We start from the raw sequence: 18,997 nt of genomic DNA on the forward strand, positions 1-18,997 counted from the left end.
TTCGAAAAGATAAAAGATCAATCCAAATTAAATGAAATTCAACGAAATAACTCGGGAAATAAATGCTATATACATTTTTATTGCAGTATCTTTTAAAAATACTCACTTGTGGGAGAGGATTTAATAAAAGAAAGTTGAGGGTGCGGTTGAGGGTGAACCGGCTGGGGGGTTTAAGTCAAAATGATCCACACTCCATACCAGTTGGAAGCAGAAATACACCATTCTTTTGTTTGTCAACCTCAACCGCCAATAAATTGAAGAAGAAGAACAACTTTTGATTTCAAACTAGGATGGATTCTTTTATTATTATTATTATTATTATTATTATTATTATTATTATTATTATGCAAAAAGTGAGAATATACAATCACAGTACATTATAAAGAAAATGAAAGAAAAAACATTTTGGAAAAAGAAAAGCAACAAAAAAACTAAAGAAAAACAAAAACAAACAGAAGGGGTATATACATATATATATATATATATATATATATATATATATATAATTAAAAAGGTTTTTGGTTTGTAAATTTACATTTAGGTAAACCGACGCAGTGGCGCAGTAGGTAGTGCTGTTGCCTCACAGCAAGAAGGTTGCTGGTTCGAGCCTTGGCTGGGTTTGTTGATGTTTCTGTGTGGAGTTTGCATGTTCTCCCTGCGTTCGTGTGGGTTTCCTCTGGGTGCCCCGGTTTCCCCCACATGCGGTACAGGTAAATTGGGTAAGATAAATTCTCCATAGTGTATGAGTGTGAGTGAGTGTGTATGGATGTTTCCCAGAGATGTGTTGTGGCTGGAGGGGCATCTGCTGCGTAAAACATGTGCAGGATAAGTTGGTGGTTCATTCTGCTGTGGTGACCCCGGATTAATAAAGGGACTAAGCCAAAATGAAAATTTATGTATATACAATTTTGTTAATAAGATAAGAAGATTAAGAAAATACATTTTCTTTTTATGTAAAGCTTCTGTTTTATAATTAAAAAAAGTCTTTATCAATATTCTCAATTACAAAAAGGGAAAAATCTTTCCAAAGCAAATTAGAATAACTGCATTGCCCAAACAAGTAAACTGGGGACTCAGGGTGTTGCTTACAAAAAGAACAATTAGAATCAATATCTTTTCATATATCTTACTAAGATATATTCACTGGATATGTACAATGAATAATTCTAAATGAAACTCTTTTATCTTATTTGTAATTAAGTAGCTATTTGGGATGAGCCATATTTTTTCCAATTAATATCAGAAACAAAATAATTCCAACAAAAAGCAACATTTGGAACTTATACAATTCCATTAAGAAATAAAGAGCACACTGTAAAAAATCCAACTTACAAATTGTTAATTCAGTTTAAAATTCTAAGTTAGGTGGGCATATTTTTGAGCTCAGTGTTGAGTTTACTCATGAAACTATTGAACTGCATGTTTAGAGCTGTTTGTTCAATGAAAATAATGATATCTCTTGAGGAGACATGATATTTAGATTTTTTCATTTAAGTATTTAACTCCTGGCTGTCAAACATAAAAAGTTGAGTTAACTTAAAATTTTAACGCAACCGACTGCAAAGAAATATTGAGTTTTTAAACTTAAGTGGTTCAAGTTGTGCCAAATTATTTTTTGAAATTGAGTTGAATCAACTTATTCTGTAAAGTATATTTGAGTTAAACTAGTCTTTTCAGTCAACTTTTTTTAGCATTTAATTTCTGAGGCTGAATAAACTCTCAATTTCTTTGCAGCCAGTTGCATTAAAAATTTAAGTTAACTCAACTTAAAAAAAATATTTGGCACAACTTCAAACACTAAAGTTGAATAACCTCAAAATTTCTTTGCAGCCGGTTTCTTTAAATTTTTAAGTTAACTCAACTTTTTATTTTTTACAGTGCACTAGGTTAACTGTACGCAGGCTTGCCAGATATGTGAAACAATAGTCATCCCTCTTAAAGGGATCGTTGACCCAAAAATGAAAAATCTGTCATCATTTACTCACCCTTCATTTTTTCCAAACCTGTTTGACTTTCTTTCTTCTATTAAACACAAAATAAGATATTCTGAAGAAAGCTGGAAAGCTGGAAACCTGTAACCGTTGAATTCCATAGTATTTGCTTTTTATACTATGGAAGTCAATGGTTACAGGTTTTCAGATTTCTTCAAAATATCTTCTTTTGTGTTCGACAGAACCACATGAGGGAAACTAAATAATGAGTACATTTTAATTTTTAGGTAAACTATCCTTTTAAAAAAAAGGGATTCTTTGTTGACATTGACAGTTTTGGTGTAGAACATTTAACATCTGTAGAAACTTTTCATTAACTGTAATAAAGTTCTTTACAGTAGAAAAATGTTCTTTGGTCTGTGAAAATGTTCTTCCCTCACATGAAAAATGGTTATTTGAAGAACATTTCCCTGTAAGAGTTTTCCATGGCATCATTATGAAAACGCTTTTTGGTTCCTCCAGGCACTTGAATATTTTTGTTTTAAGGGCCAGTCAAAAACTAGCCCAAAACTAGCACTTATCTCAAATATGAAAACACATGTTGTACAACCATTATTATCCTTCATACACAAATTCAACTTTAAAATCACCATATATAATAAACATCATAATGTATTCAAATCATAATGTGTTCATAAAAGAGAACAAAACCAGTTCCTCTTCCTGATAAATCATGTAATCTAGCAAGCCTGCAGTGGAAGAATAGTCATTCCCGAAGGCCTTAATAATATTAAGTTTGATCAGAACTTGTCAGTGATTTAAACACCTTAATAACAAATACCTTTCAAATAACTTAAATGCCGTCTTTGCTCATTAATTTGACACACCTTACTGAATAAAAGAAACAGTGAGCTAATATTGAGGTGTTTCTGTGTGTCACACACACACCTGTTGATGACGCATATTTGCTAGTTTAGTAATGGAAATGCTATTAATAAATGTGATTATGTTTGGTTTGTGACTGTGTACCTGTGAATATGTGAATAATCAGTGTTTATTATTTTCATTCCAATGTTATTTTTGACACGTTTTCACTGTTAGTCTTAAAGGGATAGTTCATTTAAAAATCAAATCATTATTTACTCACCATTCTCTTGTTTCAAACCTGTTTGACTTTTTTTTCTTCTTGCCAACCGACTCTTCCATAATATCCTACTATGGAAGTCACAGTTTGTAACATTCTTCAAAATATCTTCTTTAGTGTTGAACAGAATAAAGAATCTCTTAAAGGTTTGGAACCACTTGAAAGTAAATAGTGAGTACATTTTTATTTTTGAGTGAATTATCTCTTTAACATACACGACACACATTATCCTTTGTTTATTTTGAAGTTGTGTGGGTTGTTGAATGGGATCCATAATTGTGTGATGGAGGACAACAATATGATGTAGCAATGATTTTTCATTTATGATGAAAGCAGCTGACAGAATGTTCTCTCTGTGTTTCTATGGACATGTTGTTTAGAAACTCTATTTGAGAAGGCTGACTGTAAAACCTGTTAAACAGGTGAAAGAGTGGGAGAGTAAGACATGAGTTACTGCAGGCTGAGCCTGTCCCTCTCTGATCATGTAAGAGTTGTGCCACTAGCAGGTGCATGACAGAGAACAAATCCATAGCTGAAGAACAGTACAGGTAGAGGCTACCTGACCACTTTAAACAGATACTCACATATGGAGCACAAACAGGTACGAATATTGCTTTAAACTTACATAGAAGAACCAACTTTTACATTTTAGTACTTATTTCAGGGGTGTGATTAGGTCTTTTGGTTGAAGAGTTTGATATAACTTTGATTTTCCTATTTTTATCTGTACCTTATCAGAAATAATGGTTCAAAAGCTGTCATGAAAGGGTCTATACTTGTCATTTAACTTTATATATTGTACCTTAGTGCTCAAAAAACAAATCAGTAGATGATTTAAAAAGGTGCTGGCACAGTGACAGCTTTAGTACCTTATTTTTCATTGTTCATATTACTGTGACCATTGAGCGATTGTCACTGACATTTTATTTGTGTGAAATTCTGTTCTTTTTCTGAATATTTTTCTTTTAGTGATCAGCTTGTAGTCAGTGGTTGTCTTATTATTGTGTCCAAATCGGCAGTTAGATTAGTTGACTTGTATCCATAGTTACTGTTACTAATTATTAACATGTATAGAATTAGTAACATAGCTGGTTGCTGAAACATTATTTATTGCAGTTATTAAACTGAGCTATATTACATGTGACGGAGTGACTGATTCACTGCGAGGAATATAAAGTATGTGTTCTAACTGAATACTATCAAAAAGAATAAGATCTGCAACGTGACTTAAGAAGGAAGGGCAGATTCTGAACTTCACATAATAATCTTTATAAAGAGAAAAACAACACGCCCTTAAAAAAGATTTAATGGTTCCACGAAGAGCCTTTGAAACATTCAAACAAATTTACATTACACATCTTACACTCAACGGCCACTTTATTAGGTACACTGTCTAACTGCTCTTTAACGCAAATTTCTAATCAGCCATTTCCACAGTAACTCAATGCATTTAGGCATATAGACATGGTCAAGATGATCTGCTGCAGTTCAAACCGAGGATCAGAATGGGGAAGAAAGGTGATTTAAGTGACTTTGAACGTGGTATGGTTGTTGGTCCCAGACAGGCTGGTCTGAATATTTCAGAAACTGCTGATCTACTGGGATTTTCATGCACAACAATCTCGAGGGTTTACAGAGAATGGCCTGAAAAAGAGAAAATATCCAGTGAGCGGCAGTTCTGTGGGCGCAAATGCCTTGTTGATGCCAGAGTAATTAAAACCACTCGTTATAGCCGAGGTATGCAGAAGAGCATCTCTGAACGCACAACATATCCAACCTTGAGATGGAAGGTTTACAGCAGCAGAACACCACACCGTGTGCCACTCCTGTCAGCGTAGAACAGGAAACTAAGGCTATAATTTGCGCAGGCTCACCAAAATTGGACAATAGAAGATTGGAAAAGGGTGACGCAGTGGCGTAGTAGGTAGTGCTGTCACCTCACAGCAAGAAGGTCGCTGGTTCGAGCCTCGGCTGTGTCAGTTGGCGTTTCTGTGTGGAGTTTGCATGTTCTCCCTGTGTTCACGTGGGTTTCCTCTGGGTGCTCCGGTTTCCCCCACAGTCCAAAGACATGCACTATAGGTGAATTGGGTAAGCTAAATTGTCCATAGTGTATGTGTGTATGGGTGTTTCCCAGTGATGGGTTGCAGCCAGAAGGGCATCTGCTGCATAAAACAAATGCTGGATAAGTTGGCAGTTCAAAGCCGAAACTACAATGAAAGAATGAATGAAAGATTGGAAAATCATTGCCTGGTCTGATGAGTCTCCATTTCTGCTGTGACATTCAGTTGGTAGGGTCAGAATTTGGCATCAACAACATGAAAGCATGGATCCATCCTGTCTTGTATCAAAGGTTCAGGCTGGTGGTGGTGGTGTAATGATGTAGGGGATATTTTCTTGGCACACTTTGGGCCCATTAGTACCAATTGAGCATCGTGTCAATGCCACAGCCTACCTGAGTATTGTTGCTGACCATGTCCATCCCTTTATGATCAAAGTGTACCCATCTTCTGATGGCTACTTCCAGCAGGACAACATGCCATCATCTCAGACTGGTTTCTTGATCATGACAATAACTTCACTGTACTCAAATGGCCTTCACAGCCACAAGATCTCAATCCAATAGAGCACCTTTGGGATCTGGTGGAATGGGAGATTCACATCACGGATGTGCAGCCGACAAATCTGCAGCAACTGCGTGATGCTATCATGTCAATGTGGACCAAAATCTCTAAGGAATATTTCCAGTACCTTGTTGAATCTATGCCATGCCAGGTACTAGTAAGGTGTACCCAATTAAGTGGCCAGTGAGTGTAAATTTGTCATATAAGAAAAAAAAATGTTGTTACACTGTAATATCAGACTTGATAGTAACACTTATTTGGATGGTCCCTTTTATACATTCTGTTGACCATAAGTAACTTAGGTACTACAGAATGTCAATTAGCGATCGTTATAGGTCATTGTAGACTGTCTGCTCAATATTAACACAATATCACTTTATTTTTTAAAGCCTCTCAAAAGACATGATATTGACTCTAAGTGTCTTTGCAAGTAAACGGTCATTTATAAACTTTCAGACAAGCTTTCACTTCATACACTTTCAGAAATAAAGGTAGGCTACAAGAGCTGTCACTGTTGTGGTGCCTTTTAAAAAGTACACTTTGAAACTTTTTAGGTGCTAAAATATACACTTAAGGTATTAATTTGTATTTTTTGGGTACCGATATTGAATTTCAGGTATAAACATGTATTTTTTGTTGTTGTGTGCAATTCATGGCCAAAATAGGCTCAATGTTGAGTATCTTCTTTATACCTGTGCATGTACACTGTAAATAAAGCTGATCAAATAGTCCTGACAGCATATGTTTTTAGGTCATTGTAACTTATTAAACTACATTAATCTTTTCAGTAGCAGAAAAGGAAATAAGATATTTGGATTCAGTGACATTTAATTGTTTACAATCCCTGCAATCACATACTTGCTGTGTCAAAACACATTAAAATGTACCAGAAATAAAGAGTTTTAGAATAATGTTCTAGAAAGTTGTCACTGTTAGTGAAAGTAATTTGGCAAGATAGACAAGAACCGTATAGACATAAGGATTGACTGCACCCTCTGGTGGTAAGGAGGAGAAATTTAGGGAGATGTTGAGTGAAATTTGTCACACATACACACAGATAGAAAGATGGATGGATGGACGGATAGATAGATAGATAGATAGATAGATAGATAGATAGATAGATAGATAGATAGATAGATAGATAGATAGATAGATAGATAGATAGATAGATAGATAGATAGATAGATAGATAGATAGATCATGATCACAGTATGTGTGAATGTAATTCAGTGACTGAACAGTGTTAATAGATCTGCCTAATTTTATAAAATCTCTTTCACTAAACAGACTGAGGCTCCTCCCTCATATGATTCTGTAGTGAATCGGAACGCTACGCCTCCACCTTCATATCCCAGTCTTCAGATATTGTCGACAACTCAAGTCCAACCGTACTACATACCTCAGCCGTTACCTCAAATTCCTGCTCCCCATGTAGTAGAGACAAGTAAAACTTAATAACACAAACTTCCTACAAACACATCTTAAAATCACAGTTAGTGAATTGAAGTTGAGCAATAATCACCATGGCTGTTTCCTTCCAGCAGTCCCACCACAGAGAACTCAAGCAGTCTCATACAGGAGCAAAAGGTGCTGCTATGGAGGATCCACTGGCATTGCTGCTGTAGTTGTGTTGGTTGTAATTGCTGTGTATCTGGGAGGTAAGCATGTTATAATATATGTAGTTATGTTACATATCTAATTAGCATCAAATTTGCTAATCTTAGGTTGTGTACAATGTATCTTTTTCACCTAAATATGGAAACTCTTGTGTTATTTGAAACTATAGGACTTTTCTACACTTTAAAAAGATATCACGTAGCTTGTGATTTATGATTTTTTTTTTTTCATTTATTAATGTTTTTGAATTGCAATATGGGGCGACACGGTGGCTCAGTGGTTAGCACTGTCACTTCACAGCAAGAAGGTCGCTGGCTCGAGTCCCGGCTGGGTCAGTTGGCATTTCTGTGTTGCATTTTTTTCCAGTTTCCCCCACAGTCCAAAGAAGTGCTATAGGTGAATTGAAAACTCTAAATTTGCCGCAGTGTCTGTGTGTGAATGAGAGTGTATGGATGTTTCTCAGTACTGGGTTGCAGTGTAAAAAATATGCTGGATAAATTGGCGGTTCATTCTGCTGTGGCAACCCCTGATGAATAAAGGGACTAAGGCGAAGGAAAATGAATGAATGAATTGCATTATGGGACTTTGATCTTTCTTCCAACCATGTTTGGTCTTGAGAAGTTTGGAAAAGGTGACTTTTATTGACATATTTAATGGTTTGAAAGGATGTATTATCTTTATTGGTGTTTAAACTACAGGACAAAAACCTGGTAATAAACCACCTGTACTTTTTCTGTTATTTTACAGACTTGTTTCTATATATAGTATTTCTTATAAAATGTGTTGTTTCAAATTCTAAAATGTCAATAAAGTCAGAATAAACAGCAAAAATCAGTCTAAGGTACTCGAAAAATGTGGGAAAAAATATTTTGAAATACTTTTTCCACATTTTTCGAGTGCCTTGGACTGTTTTTTGCTGTTTAGTCTGATGAATCCCTTGCCCAAGGACCACCAATTATTTAATTATTTACATTATTTAAGCTACCCCTAAGCACTTTTTGTTTGATTTTGGATGTCAATAAAAGTCCTTTGTTGAACTCCAGAGTTGACAAATTGTCAACATCAAAAGTTGACAGATCAGAGATCAATGATGCAATTCATGACATTAAATAAACAGAGCTCAGAGATTGATGGGAGCTTAATCTCTGCATTGACAACTTTATATGCAGAAAAGTTTAATAAAGTGACTTTCTTTGCTCATGTAAATTACAGTGAAAAACTTAGCACTTCTCACATTTTTCTTTTATTTTACACAAGTTGCCTGTTACTTAGGTATAGTTACGGTTAGGGTAGTATTAGTGATATACATCCAAAAAAAAGTCATTGGATGAACTCAACTAAATTAAGGGAAGGATTTCCATCCAATAAGTTTGTTAAGCACCAACTAAACTATATATATATATATATATATATATATATATATATATATATATATATATATATATATATATATATATGTATTTACACAATTAAATGCTATTGAGTTGGTCCAACATGGTTTTATTAAATAGAAGTGTAAATTTGTATTTGTTTTAAACTATTTAAAGGTCTGATAATATCATGTATGTCTATTATGTGTCATACATCTCGAAGTCTCCTAGTTTTATTTGAAGTTATACTAAATGAACTAAAGAGCCATTTTAAGGATATTTAATGAGTTACATATAGAGTTGATTGAGGCTGATCTCATAACTAATTTTAGGGCAGTTATTGATCACTGAGCAAAGTAACAAACTGCATTTTTTGCTTATTAAGCAGCCAACACTTAAAGCAGGGGTGCTTCTGCAAGGTGGTGATCTCAAAACTCAAAGCATTACATGAAAATCTTCTAAAACTTCAAACTAAAGTGACGATTAAACTTAACAAGACTTACGATTTACTTTAAACACCTAAGATTACTTTAATTGTCATCATTTCCCTCTCACATGTTCTCACCACGTTCGCATGGGTTTCCTCCGGGTGCTCCGTTTTCCCCCACAAGTCCAAAGACATGCAGCACAGGAATTGAGTACTGAATTGAGTAAGCTAAAATTGTTCGTAGTGTATGTGTGTGAATGAGAGTGTATGGGTGTTTCCCAGTGATGGGTTGCAGCTGGAAGGGCATCCGCTGTGTAAAACGTGCTGGATAAGTTGGCCGTTCATTCCGCTGTGGCGACCCCGGATTAATAAACGGACTAAGCTGAAAAGAAAATGAATGAATTTCCCTCTTAATTCAAAAAAAGCATACTGGGAACCACAAATAAAGGTACTAACCAGGTAGTTGGACCAACACAATTCCTTCATGTTGTCCCAACATGAAACGTTTAAGTTAACTTAATGGTTAACAAATTTAAGTGGACTGAACATGAAACAAATTATTTGCTAAAGAAACTGGAAGAATTGTGTTGTTTCCGCTCATTTTAAACAGGTAGTTTGAACAAGCTGCAGTAATAATTTTTTTTGAAAACCATGCAAAATTTACTTTGTAAGTACTAATAAGCAGCTAATATCTTAATATGCAGGTAGTACACCACTGTCACGATCACCAGTGATCTAGCCAATGCAGATCGTTGAAGACACACACATGCCACTTTAATAAACTACAACTCCCATCATGAACCTCTATTCCACCTTATTACACAGACACACACACACACACCTTGAAGCTCATGATGGACTAATCAGGTAGACCACATACAGCACACACTCACTGCACTGCGTCTTGTTCCCCTGTAACAATTCTAAGTGTCTTACTTTTACTTGTCCTTTCTTGGTGTTTGATCTTTGCTTTGTTCATTGTTTTATGTTGTCTTGCCTCCTTTCCCGACCATTCGCCTATTTTGCTGACTATGCTTTTGGATTACTCTCATGTTACTGTTTGTTCCTGTTTGACCATTGCCTGCCTCACTATCCTCCTTATAAATCTGCACGTGGATCCTTAACTCTGTTGTCATCCAACGCAATGTTACAGCCACTAGTTAATAGAGAGAATTTATTCTTAAACACCTTATAAAACTTATAAAATATTTACATATTGGGTATAATTTTTTAAATATTACATTTTAACATCAATGAGCAGATATCAAGGTTCCAAAATGCAAGTGTAAAAAATTTAATAAATTATGACATAACAGTAACAGTAAATTTACAGATTTTTTTTACAACGTACATATGAACTTTGAATTTGGTGTAAACTCCAGAAAGATTAACTTTACACAGGTACACTTTTAAGTCAATTTTCTGCTGGTGTACAGTGCGTTATGGGCCATCGCTGTGGGCTTTTTCTGAGAGAGATGCAGAAACAGACACGTGTCCCGCTTCAGCAGTCAACTGTGATGGGAAGAAAGACTGTTCTCTAGGCAGTGATGAATCTCAGTGTGGTCAGTTTTAATCGTCTCAAAAGTGACTTTTTAAATAAAATTTCCAGTTGTGAATTATACACTGATATGTCTCAAATCTTCCTATACAGTGCGGATTGGTACAGGAAATGAATTGCAGGTATTGACCTCTAGGTCTGGGAGTTTTCTTCCAGTCTGCGCACAGGGCTGGAATAAAAACATAGCTGACCAAACCTGCCAACAGCTTGGCTTCAGACAGTAAGTATAATATACTGTATATCCATACACACAAGAAATACTAATTAGACTTGTGATTACTCAATAATTTGTCAATCTTACATTAAAAGATTTTGTTTCACTTTTTTTTGTTGTTGAGATTTTAGGTTTGTTTTAAATTAAATTTCCACCAGGTTTTCACTCTGAAAATAGCCCGGAATTCTGACATTGAATCACAAGTAAACACTTTCAAAGACAACTGTGTGAATTTGTATTCATGTATGTTTGGGTTTGTGTGCTCCACAGGAGTTATTCGTATGGTGTCTTGAAATCCAACTCACCCTTGTTTCAGAGTGTGAACAGTCAGCTTATAAATAGCATCCAGGGGAGAGTTAACACTAGGTAAAATAAATTGCTGTTTGCAACTACTTTGGTTTCCTACAAAACAATTTACAGTGCTGTTACAGCAGTTACAAGGTTTAAAGAATTTACAAATCACATATTTAGAACATACAACATTTGAAGAAAAAAAAAATTCATGATGTATATGAAGTATATGAATTTGTACAAGTAAAGTATTAAGTGTAATTTTTCTGCCATCAAAGAATGCAATAAGCTGGTTAAAATCTGAATTTGGCAATGCAGCACAGGGGAAACTATTATCCCTAAACTATTATATCTATTATGTGAAGTTGTTATCATTTTTTAAAAATATTTGCCAAGTGGTGTTTAATAGAGCAATAACATTTTCACAGTATTTTTCTTCTGGAGAAACTCTGGAAGAGTTTAGACTAAAACATCTAAGTGCCGTCTGAAATTTTAATCTAAAACTATACTTTTTCTTAAGCTGTTGTGTGCAGTTTCTGTAATTTTACTCTTAGTGCAAAGAATAGGTTATTGTCATTGCCTTTAAAGTGAAATAACTGATCATATACAGAGATAGGAGGCTAAGAAAAACTTATTTTAGAGGAAAAATCCAGACGGCATTTAGAGGCTTTTGCATCTGAACTCTTCAATTATTCTTTTAGTTTGGCTTGAATAATTTTTTTTACAGATTTTAAGGTCAGTATTATTAGTCCCTTTAAGAAATTATTATTTTTGATTGCCTACAAAACAAGCCACTTCTGTCCAATGACTTGCATATTAACTTAACTTGCTAACTAATTAGTGAGACTTTACACCACACTTTAAGCTGAATAGTATCTTACTAAATAACTAGTAAAATATTACACTGTCTCATCGCAGCAAAGATAAAAGAAATCAGTTATTAGAAATTATTTATTAAAACGATTATGTTTTAAAATTGGCATCTGTTTATTAAACAGCACTTGGGAAACATTTGGAAAATACATTTACAGGAGGGCTGATAATTTTGCCTTCAACTGTATAAAATGTAATGTGTTACAATTTGGTCTATTTAAATGATGAAAGGTGTAAAAGAAAAAAGGCACGGATTTATGTGGTGTGTAACAGTGTTGTTGTTGTAATTGTAGTTCGTCGTGTCCCGATCAGCAGAGCGTGTCCCTGCAGTGCAGCGGTGAGAAGTTTACACCGTTGCCACATGTTATTGCTTCATGATAATGCTATCTAAGTCTAAACAGTCTCTTCCTGGTCAGATTGTGGAAGGCCACCAGTATCGTCAAGGATCATTGGGGGAAGCGTGGCTGCTGAGGGTCACTGGCCGTGGCAGGCCAGTCTGCATTTCCAAGGACAGCACTCATGTGGAGGATCTCTGGTGGCTCCAGACTTTATCATCACTGCTGCTCATTGCTTCCCCAAGTCAGTGCACTGCAGATTAGACAGATAAACAGAAGAGCTAATGACTAGTCTACATGATAGACACAATGTCATAGTCTGTAGTTATAAATAAGATTAATAAACAAATTAGTAAACACTAATCTAAAAAAGCATGGCTGTATGAACAGATGAATGAATTTGCTTTTCCCTCTTTTCTTAGAGAAACATCCGGCTCTCAGTTGCCTAGTAACTGGAAAGTGTACATAGGTTTCGTGTCCCAGCTCAAGCTGCCCAGCCCGTATTATGTAAAGGAAATCATTTTACATGAGAAGTACAACCCAACGACAAAAAACTATGACATCGCCTTGCTGAAACTCAATAAACCTGCCAGTGAGTTTGGAAACACAGAACTGCAAATAATTAACCCATATCCTTCCCTCCTGTTTTGTTTTTCAAAGCGTCTCACATGGGGCAAAAGATTAACTTTGTGTCTGTGTGCGTGTGTGTGGTTTAGAAATGTTATGCAAGTACATTTTGAACATTTTTATCTTACAATGTATGCTTTTAAAAATCTTCTTCTTTTTTTGCTCATTCTTAATTTATCCATAAAACATTTCTATGAAAAAATATGTCACCTATATACTGTACACTCACCGGCCACTTTATTAGGTACACCTTACTAGTACCGGGTTGGACCACCTTTTGCCTTCAGAACTGCCTTAGTCTTTCGTGGCATAGATTCAACAAGATACTGGAAATATTCCTCAGAGATTTTGGTCCATATTGACATGATAGCATCACGCAGTTGCTGCAGATTTGTCGGCTGCTCATCTATGATGTGAATCTCCCATTTCACCACATCCCAAAGGTGCTCTATTGGATTGAGATCTGGTGACTGTCGAGGCCATTTGAGTACAGTGAACTCATTGCCATGTTCAACAAACCCGTCTAAGTGATTCACACTTTATGACATGGTGTGTTGTCCTGCTAGAAGTAGCCATCAGAAGATGGGTACACTGTGGTCATAAAGGGATGGACATGGTCAGCAACAATACTGGTCAAAACAATAGGCTGTGGCATTGACATGATGCACAATTGGTACTAGGCCCAAAGTGTGCCAAGAAAATATCCCCCACACCATTACACCAGCAGCAGCAGCCTGAACTGTCGATACAAAGCAGGATGGATCCATGCTTTCACGTTGTTGATGCCAAATTCTGACCCTACCATCCGAATGTCACAACAATCTTCTATTGTCCAATTTTGGTGAGCCTGTGTGAATTGTTGCCTCAATTTCCTGTTCTTAGCTGACAGGAGTGGCACCCGGTGTGGTCTGCTGCTGTAGCCAATCCGCCTCAAAGTTGGACGTGTTGTGCGTTCACAGATGCTCTTCTGCATACCTCGGTTGTAACGAGTGTTTTTTTGAGTTACTGTTGCCTTTCTGTCAGCTGGAACCACTTTGGCCATTCTCTTCTGACCTCTGGCATCAACAAGGCATTTTACGCCCACAGAACTGCCGCTCACTGGATATTTTCTCTTTGTCGGACTCTGTAACTCTCTGTAAATCTGTAATGGTTGTGCGTGAAAATCCCAGAAGATCAGCAGTCTGGCACCAACAACCATGTCATGTTCAAAGTCACTTGAATCACCTTCCTTCCCCATTCTGATGCTCGGTTTGAACTGCAGCAGATCATCTTGACCATGTCTACATGACTAAATGCATTGAGTTGCTGCCATGTGATTGGCTGATTAGAAATTTGCGTTAAAGAGCAGGTGGGCAGGTGTACCTAATAAAGTGGCCGGTGAGTGTATATATGGTTAGATTTTGGTACTCAAGGAAAGGAAGAGGATTTAGGGGATATCTTACCCAAAAAATGTATGTGCTGTCATTGTCATTTAATTTTGACTAAAAAAAGTTAAATATTAAACAAGATTTTTATGTCATTAAACATTAAATACCTTAAAGATGATTTTTGGCACAGCTGAAACAGCTGTCCTTTGTGATTCAAAAAATACAAACAAATGGCCACCAGTACTTTGAGATTTAGTCAAATAAAATAAATATATACACATACAGGCAAAACAGAATTAATAACCGTGACTCATGGTGGTATGCTAAGGTCTTATAAAGTGAAAGACTGCAGTGAAAGAAATTGCACAGAATTTGAACTGTCTTTGCAAGAAAAACTGAACATTATTTATATATTATCTTTAATAGAGTCTGTGTCTGTAAATGTTCGTGTAATGAAGTGTGGGCACAAACTTTCATGTGACCTGACCGACATGATGCTCTGTTTACATACACAGGATACATGGCTGCTACATAGGTTACATATGTTGTAATTTCTAGGATAAGCACAATAGGTAGGCTACAGTTTTGATGAACAATACACAATGTACACACATTCTATCAAATAGCTGTTGACTTGCATTCTATGAATCACCAAGGAGCAGTTCAAGCCTAAAATCGTCTTAAATGTTCTTCTTAAGAAAAATTTGATCTTAACCTGAGGGTGAGCAAATGGACAGGAAATATTTATCTTTGGGTGAACTATCCCTTCATGCCTCAAATACTTTACATTATGTACAATACCTGAACATTTATGCAAATCATGATTCAATAAGAAGCACTTTTGAGCTCTAATGTGTTTTCTATGTCATTAAAGGCGATATAGAGCCCATATGCCTGCCTGTGATTGGCCAGACGTTTCCCCCGGCCAAACAATGCTGGACAACTGGTTTTGGAGTTGTTCGACAAGGCAGTAGTATGTATATGCGCTTGTATTTAGATTTAGTTGAAGTTTACATGTATTCATTTGTGTATTAATAACACTTATGTCTCAATGTGTGTGTTTGCAGATAGTGTTTCTACTTCTCTAATGGAGGTCACAGTAAGCCTGATAGACTCGACTGTGTGTAACTCACCTAATGTTTACAATGGAGAAATCACCGAGAACATGCAGTGTGCTGGAGACCTTAGAGGAGGAAAAGACTCATGCCAGGTTACACATACTTATAGTGGAAAGCTTGCTGTTTTGACATGAAAATACTGCCACCTTGTGCTATAATATTATATTGTAGTTTAACCTTAAACTGCTCGTGCTTTCAATCAGTATCATACCTATTTTCTCCTTACCTTTTTATTCTCTCTAGGGTGACAGTGGCGGTCCATTGGCATGTAAATCAAATGATGGTCAATGGTTTCTCACAGGCGTAACAAGCTGGGGAGAAGGCTGTGGACAGGCAAACCGTCCGGGGGTCTACAGTGATGTAGGCAAATATTTAATGTGGATTTATAGCAAGATGCAGGTAAACAACACTGAAGCGTTTTCTCACACCCACGCACGCACGCACACACGCACGCGCGCACACACACACACACACACAACCCTAACCTTAACCCTACACTGTAAAACGCTGGGTTCCACACAATTGTTTTGTATTGGGACAACATGAAGGAATAATATTAAGTTAATATTAAGTTAATATTAAAACTCAAGAATTGTGTTGTTTCAGCTTATTTTATATAAGTAGTTTGAACAAACAGAAAATGTAATTATTTTAGTGTACCCTTTGAAGGAAACTGTGCAGTTTTACTCTCTGAAAGAAATGCCTTTTGAAAAATGGGAACATCAGCAGTGTCCAGTGGTGGAAAGAGTACTGAAAAATCATACTAAAGAAAAAGTACCATTATTGCCTAAAAATGTAGTGCACGTAGAGTAAAAGTATCTGTTGTAAATATTACTCAAAGTATAAGTAAAACGTAGACCTTTCAAAAGTACTCAAGAGTAGTGAGTATTACGCTGTAAAAAGCTGATGCATTTACATGTAGTTTGTGGATGGTTGTAAATGTAACATTCTGTAGTGCATTTAGTCATCATTGCCCTGCAGGCACACAACGCCATAAGATGTTAATATTAGGTTAGATTTAGGTTGGGATGTCAGGTGACCAAAATTCAATGTCTAGTCAGCATCTAAGGACACCATTGATGTCCAATAACATCATCAAATGATGTTGATATTTGGTTGATTTTAGGTTGTGTTAGAAAGTGAGCAAAATCCAACATTGAGCCAACATCTTAAACCAACGTCATATTGACGTCAAATACTGACATTTATTCATCAGGTATTGCTTCCAAAATCCAACATCTAATAGACGTCATAGGGAGAACATCCACACACCGTCAAACCGTAACATCATTAAACTTTGATATTTGGTTGATTTTAGGTTGGACATTTTCTAATCCTCATAGACAAGAAAAAATTAAGGAAAGTAGTGGAGTAAATGTACCAATACTGCAATAAAAATGTACTCAAGTGAAAATAAAAGTACACATTTTTAAAACTACTTAATAAATGACAATTATTAAGAAAAACTACTCAATTACAGTAATTTGAGTGTTTGTAATTTGTTACTTTACACCACTGGCAATGTCCTCATCATTGCCCATGTCCTTGTAATATCTGTGTCATATGTCATTATACAGTGTTGTGTCCTGATATGTCACACCAGGCCCATTGACAGGAGGGGGGGGGGGGTTAATATTTTTGGCTGAATTATCACTTATTTTCTAAAATAATTACAGTTTTTCCTCTTACAACTATTGTTCTTTTCCTCTTTTATTACAGCAAGCACGACCATGACCTTCTACAATCGTGAAGAACACACTCATGGCAGATTTGATAGCAGTTTTGCACAGAATGAAACTTTTTTCAATTAAATGTTTTCTCATTTTTTAAAAAGTGAAACAGTAAAGCAACATACATTTATCCTAAATACATTTTCACTAAGATGTAAATTCAAATTTGAAATCATGAAAATTCACATATTTTTTACTGTGTAATTAAATGTATTTATTTTATAGACATATGAATATGTACTGGAATAAAAACCTGGACTACATTACTGTGTCATGAGAATTGTTTTTTTTAAATAAAGCATTTTATATTCTATCATATAGTGAAGAGGCCATCGACTACTGTATCTGCACTGGAATAAATAAAATAACAGCCATGCTTCGTACTGCTGTCTTTGCTGTTTATTTGTTTTTTTCTCTTTCTCTTTTCAGCATACTCTGAAAATGTGTGCACCCTCTATGCAGCTTCTTTCTGCCACCATGTCAGTTTGACCCATAATGCAATGGTCTCGCACTTTACTTAATTTAAACATGTGATCTGTTATGCTCCAATAGCAACTCTTTCTTTTAAAAACTCATAACTTCAAACATTCTCTGCTTTGAAATTAAATGTCATATTCATACACTGAAAAAAATTATTTAAAGGTGATTCCTTGGATTTACTAAATGTTTTTACGTTAAGTGGTTGTAAACAATTTATTTAGGTTGAATTTAAACAAACAAATTAAGTTGAATTTTCTTAAATTTAATTTGTTTGTTTAAATTTAACACAAATAAATTGTTTGCAAGTTTTGCAGACATCATTTTTTTCAGTGTACATTCTAGCAAGTATTTTAAACAATAAATGAACCCAAATTAATATAAGTTTGTAACAGAAACACAAATATACACAACTTAAATACACAAAAATGTGTCTTTGACATTTACAACTACTGTTTAACAAAAAGTACATGAAATTAGTCGGAGTTACTTAAAATAAAGCTGCATAATTTACAGTATCGTGCAGCACGGTGGCTCAGTGGTTAGCACTGTCGCCTCACAGCAAGAAGGCTGCTGGTTCGAGCCTCGGCTGAGTCAGTTGGCATTTCTGTGTGGAGTTTGCATGTTCTCCCTGTGTTGGCGTGGGTTTCCTCCGGGTGCTCTGGTTCCCCCCACAGTCCAAAGACTATAGGGAAATTGGGTAAGCTAAATTGTCCGCAGTTTATGTGTGTGAATGAGAGTGGATGGGTGTTTCCCAGTGATGGGTTGCAGCTGGAAGGGCATTCGTTGCATAAAACATATGCTGGATAAGTTGGCGGTTCGTTCTGCTGTGGCAACCCCTGATGAATTAAGAGACTAAGCCAAAAAGAAAATGAATGAATGAATTTACAGAATTATTATTACAAAAGTACAGCAACATTTTTATTCATAAATGTGAATTGTGCCATGATTTACACACTGTCCATTTGTTCCAAATACATGTATGAGTTTCTGTTGAATACAAAAGAGGGACATATTATCTTCTGTGTTTATCAGAATAAAAAAAAAACTCATACAGGTTTTGAGAAAAGCAGAGTTATTAGAGTAAATAATAAACTATAAATTACATTTATTTATTTAGGTTTTAATGCCATATTAGCAGCATTGGCTATATTCATGGCAAAAACATATATTAATAAATATCCAATATATTATCATATAATCAAATCAGTTTAACAAACATATATTGTAAAAAAAAAAAAAAAAAGTATACAAGTAGAAACAACACTGAAAAGAGTCATATACAGTGTTTTAGTTT

The 18,997-nt window shown here is 35.6% G+C and overlaps 1 protein-coding gene across 2 annotated transcripts; it reads left to right on the forward strand.

Annotated features, from left to right (window-relative positions):
- The first annotated feature begins 3,536 nt into the window (after nucleotides 1-3,536).
- Nucleotides 3,537-17,606, forward strand: tmprss13b (transmembrane serine protease 13b). 2 transcript variants are annotated; one of them, XM_056458343.1, is made up of 13 exons: nucleotides 3,537-3,676; nucleotides 6,984-7,140; nucleotides 7,238-7,354; nucleotides 10,547-10,672; nucleotides 10,762-10,888; nucleotides 11,153-11,248; nucleotides 12,340-12,383; nucleotides 12,463-12,625; nucleotides 12,804-12,973; nucleotides 15,250-15,348; nucleotides 15,443-15,585; nucleotides 15,737-15,892; nucleotides 17,213-17,606. In XM_056458343.1, the coding sequence occupies exons 1-13, from the start codon at nucleotides 3,662-3,664 to the stop codon at nucleotides 17,225-17,227; spliced, it is 1,428 nt and encodes a 475-aa protein (XP_056314318.1). In that variant the 5' UTR covers nucleotides 3,537-3,661; the 3' UTR covers nucleotides 17,228-17,606. The 2 variants fall into 2 exon arrangements, with proteins under 2 accessions (XP_056314318.1, XP_056314319.1); XM_056458344.1 differs by having other exon boundaries at nucleotides 7,241-7,354.
- Nucleotides 17,607-18,997: the final 1,391 nt, after the last annotated feature.

The sequence above is a fragment of the Danio aesculapii genome, chromosome 5 (genome assembly GCF_903798145.1).
Source record: "Danio aesculapii chromosome 5, fDanAes4.1, whole genome shotgun sequence".
NCBI lineage: Eukaryota > Metazoa > Chordata > Actinopteri > Cypriniformes > Danionidae > Danio > Danio aesculapii.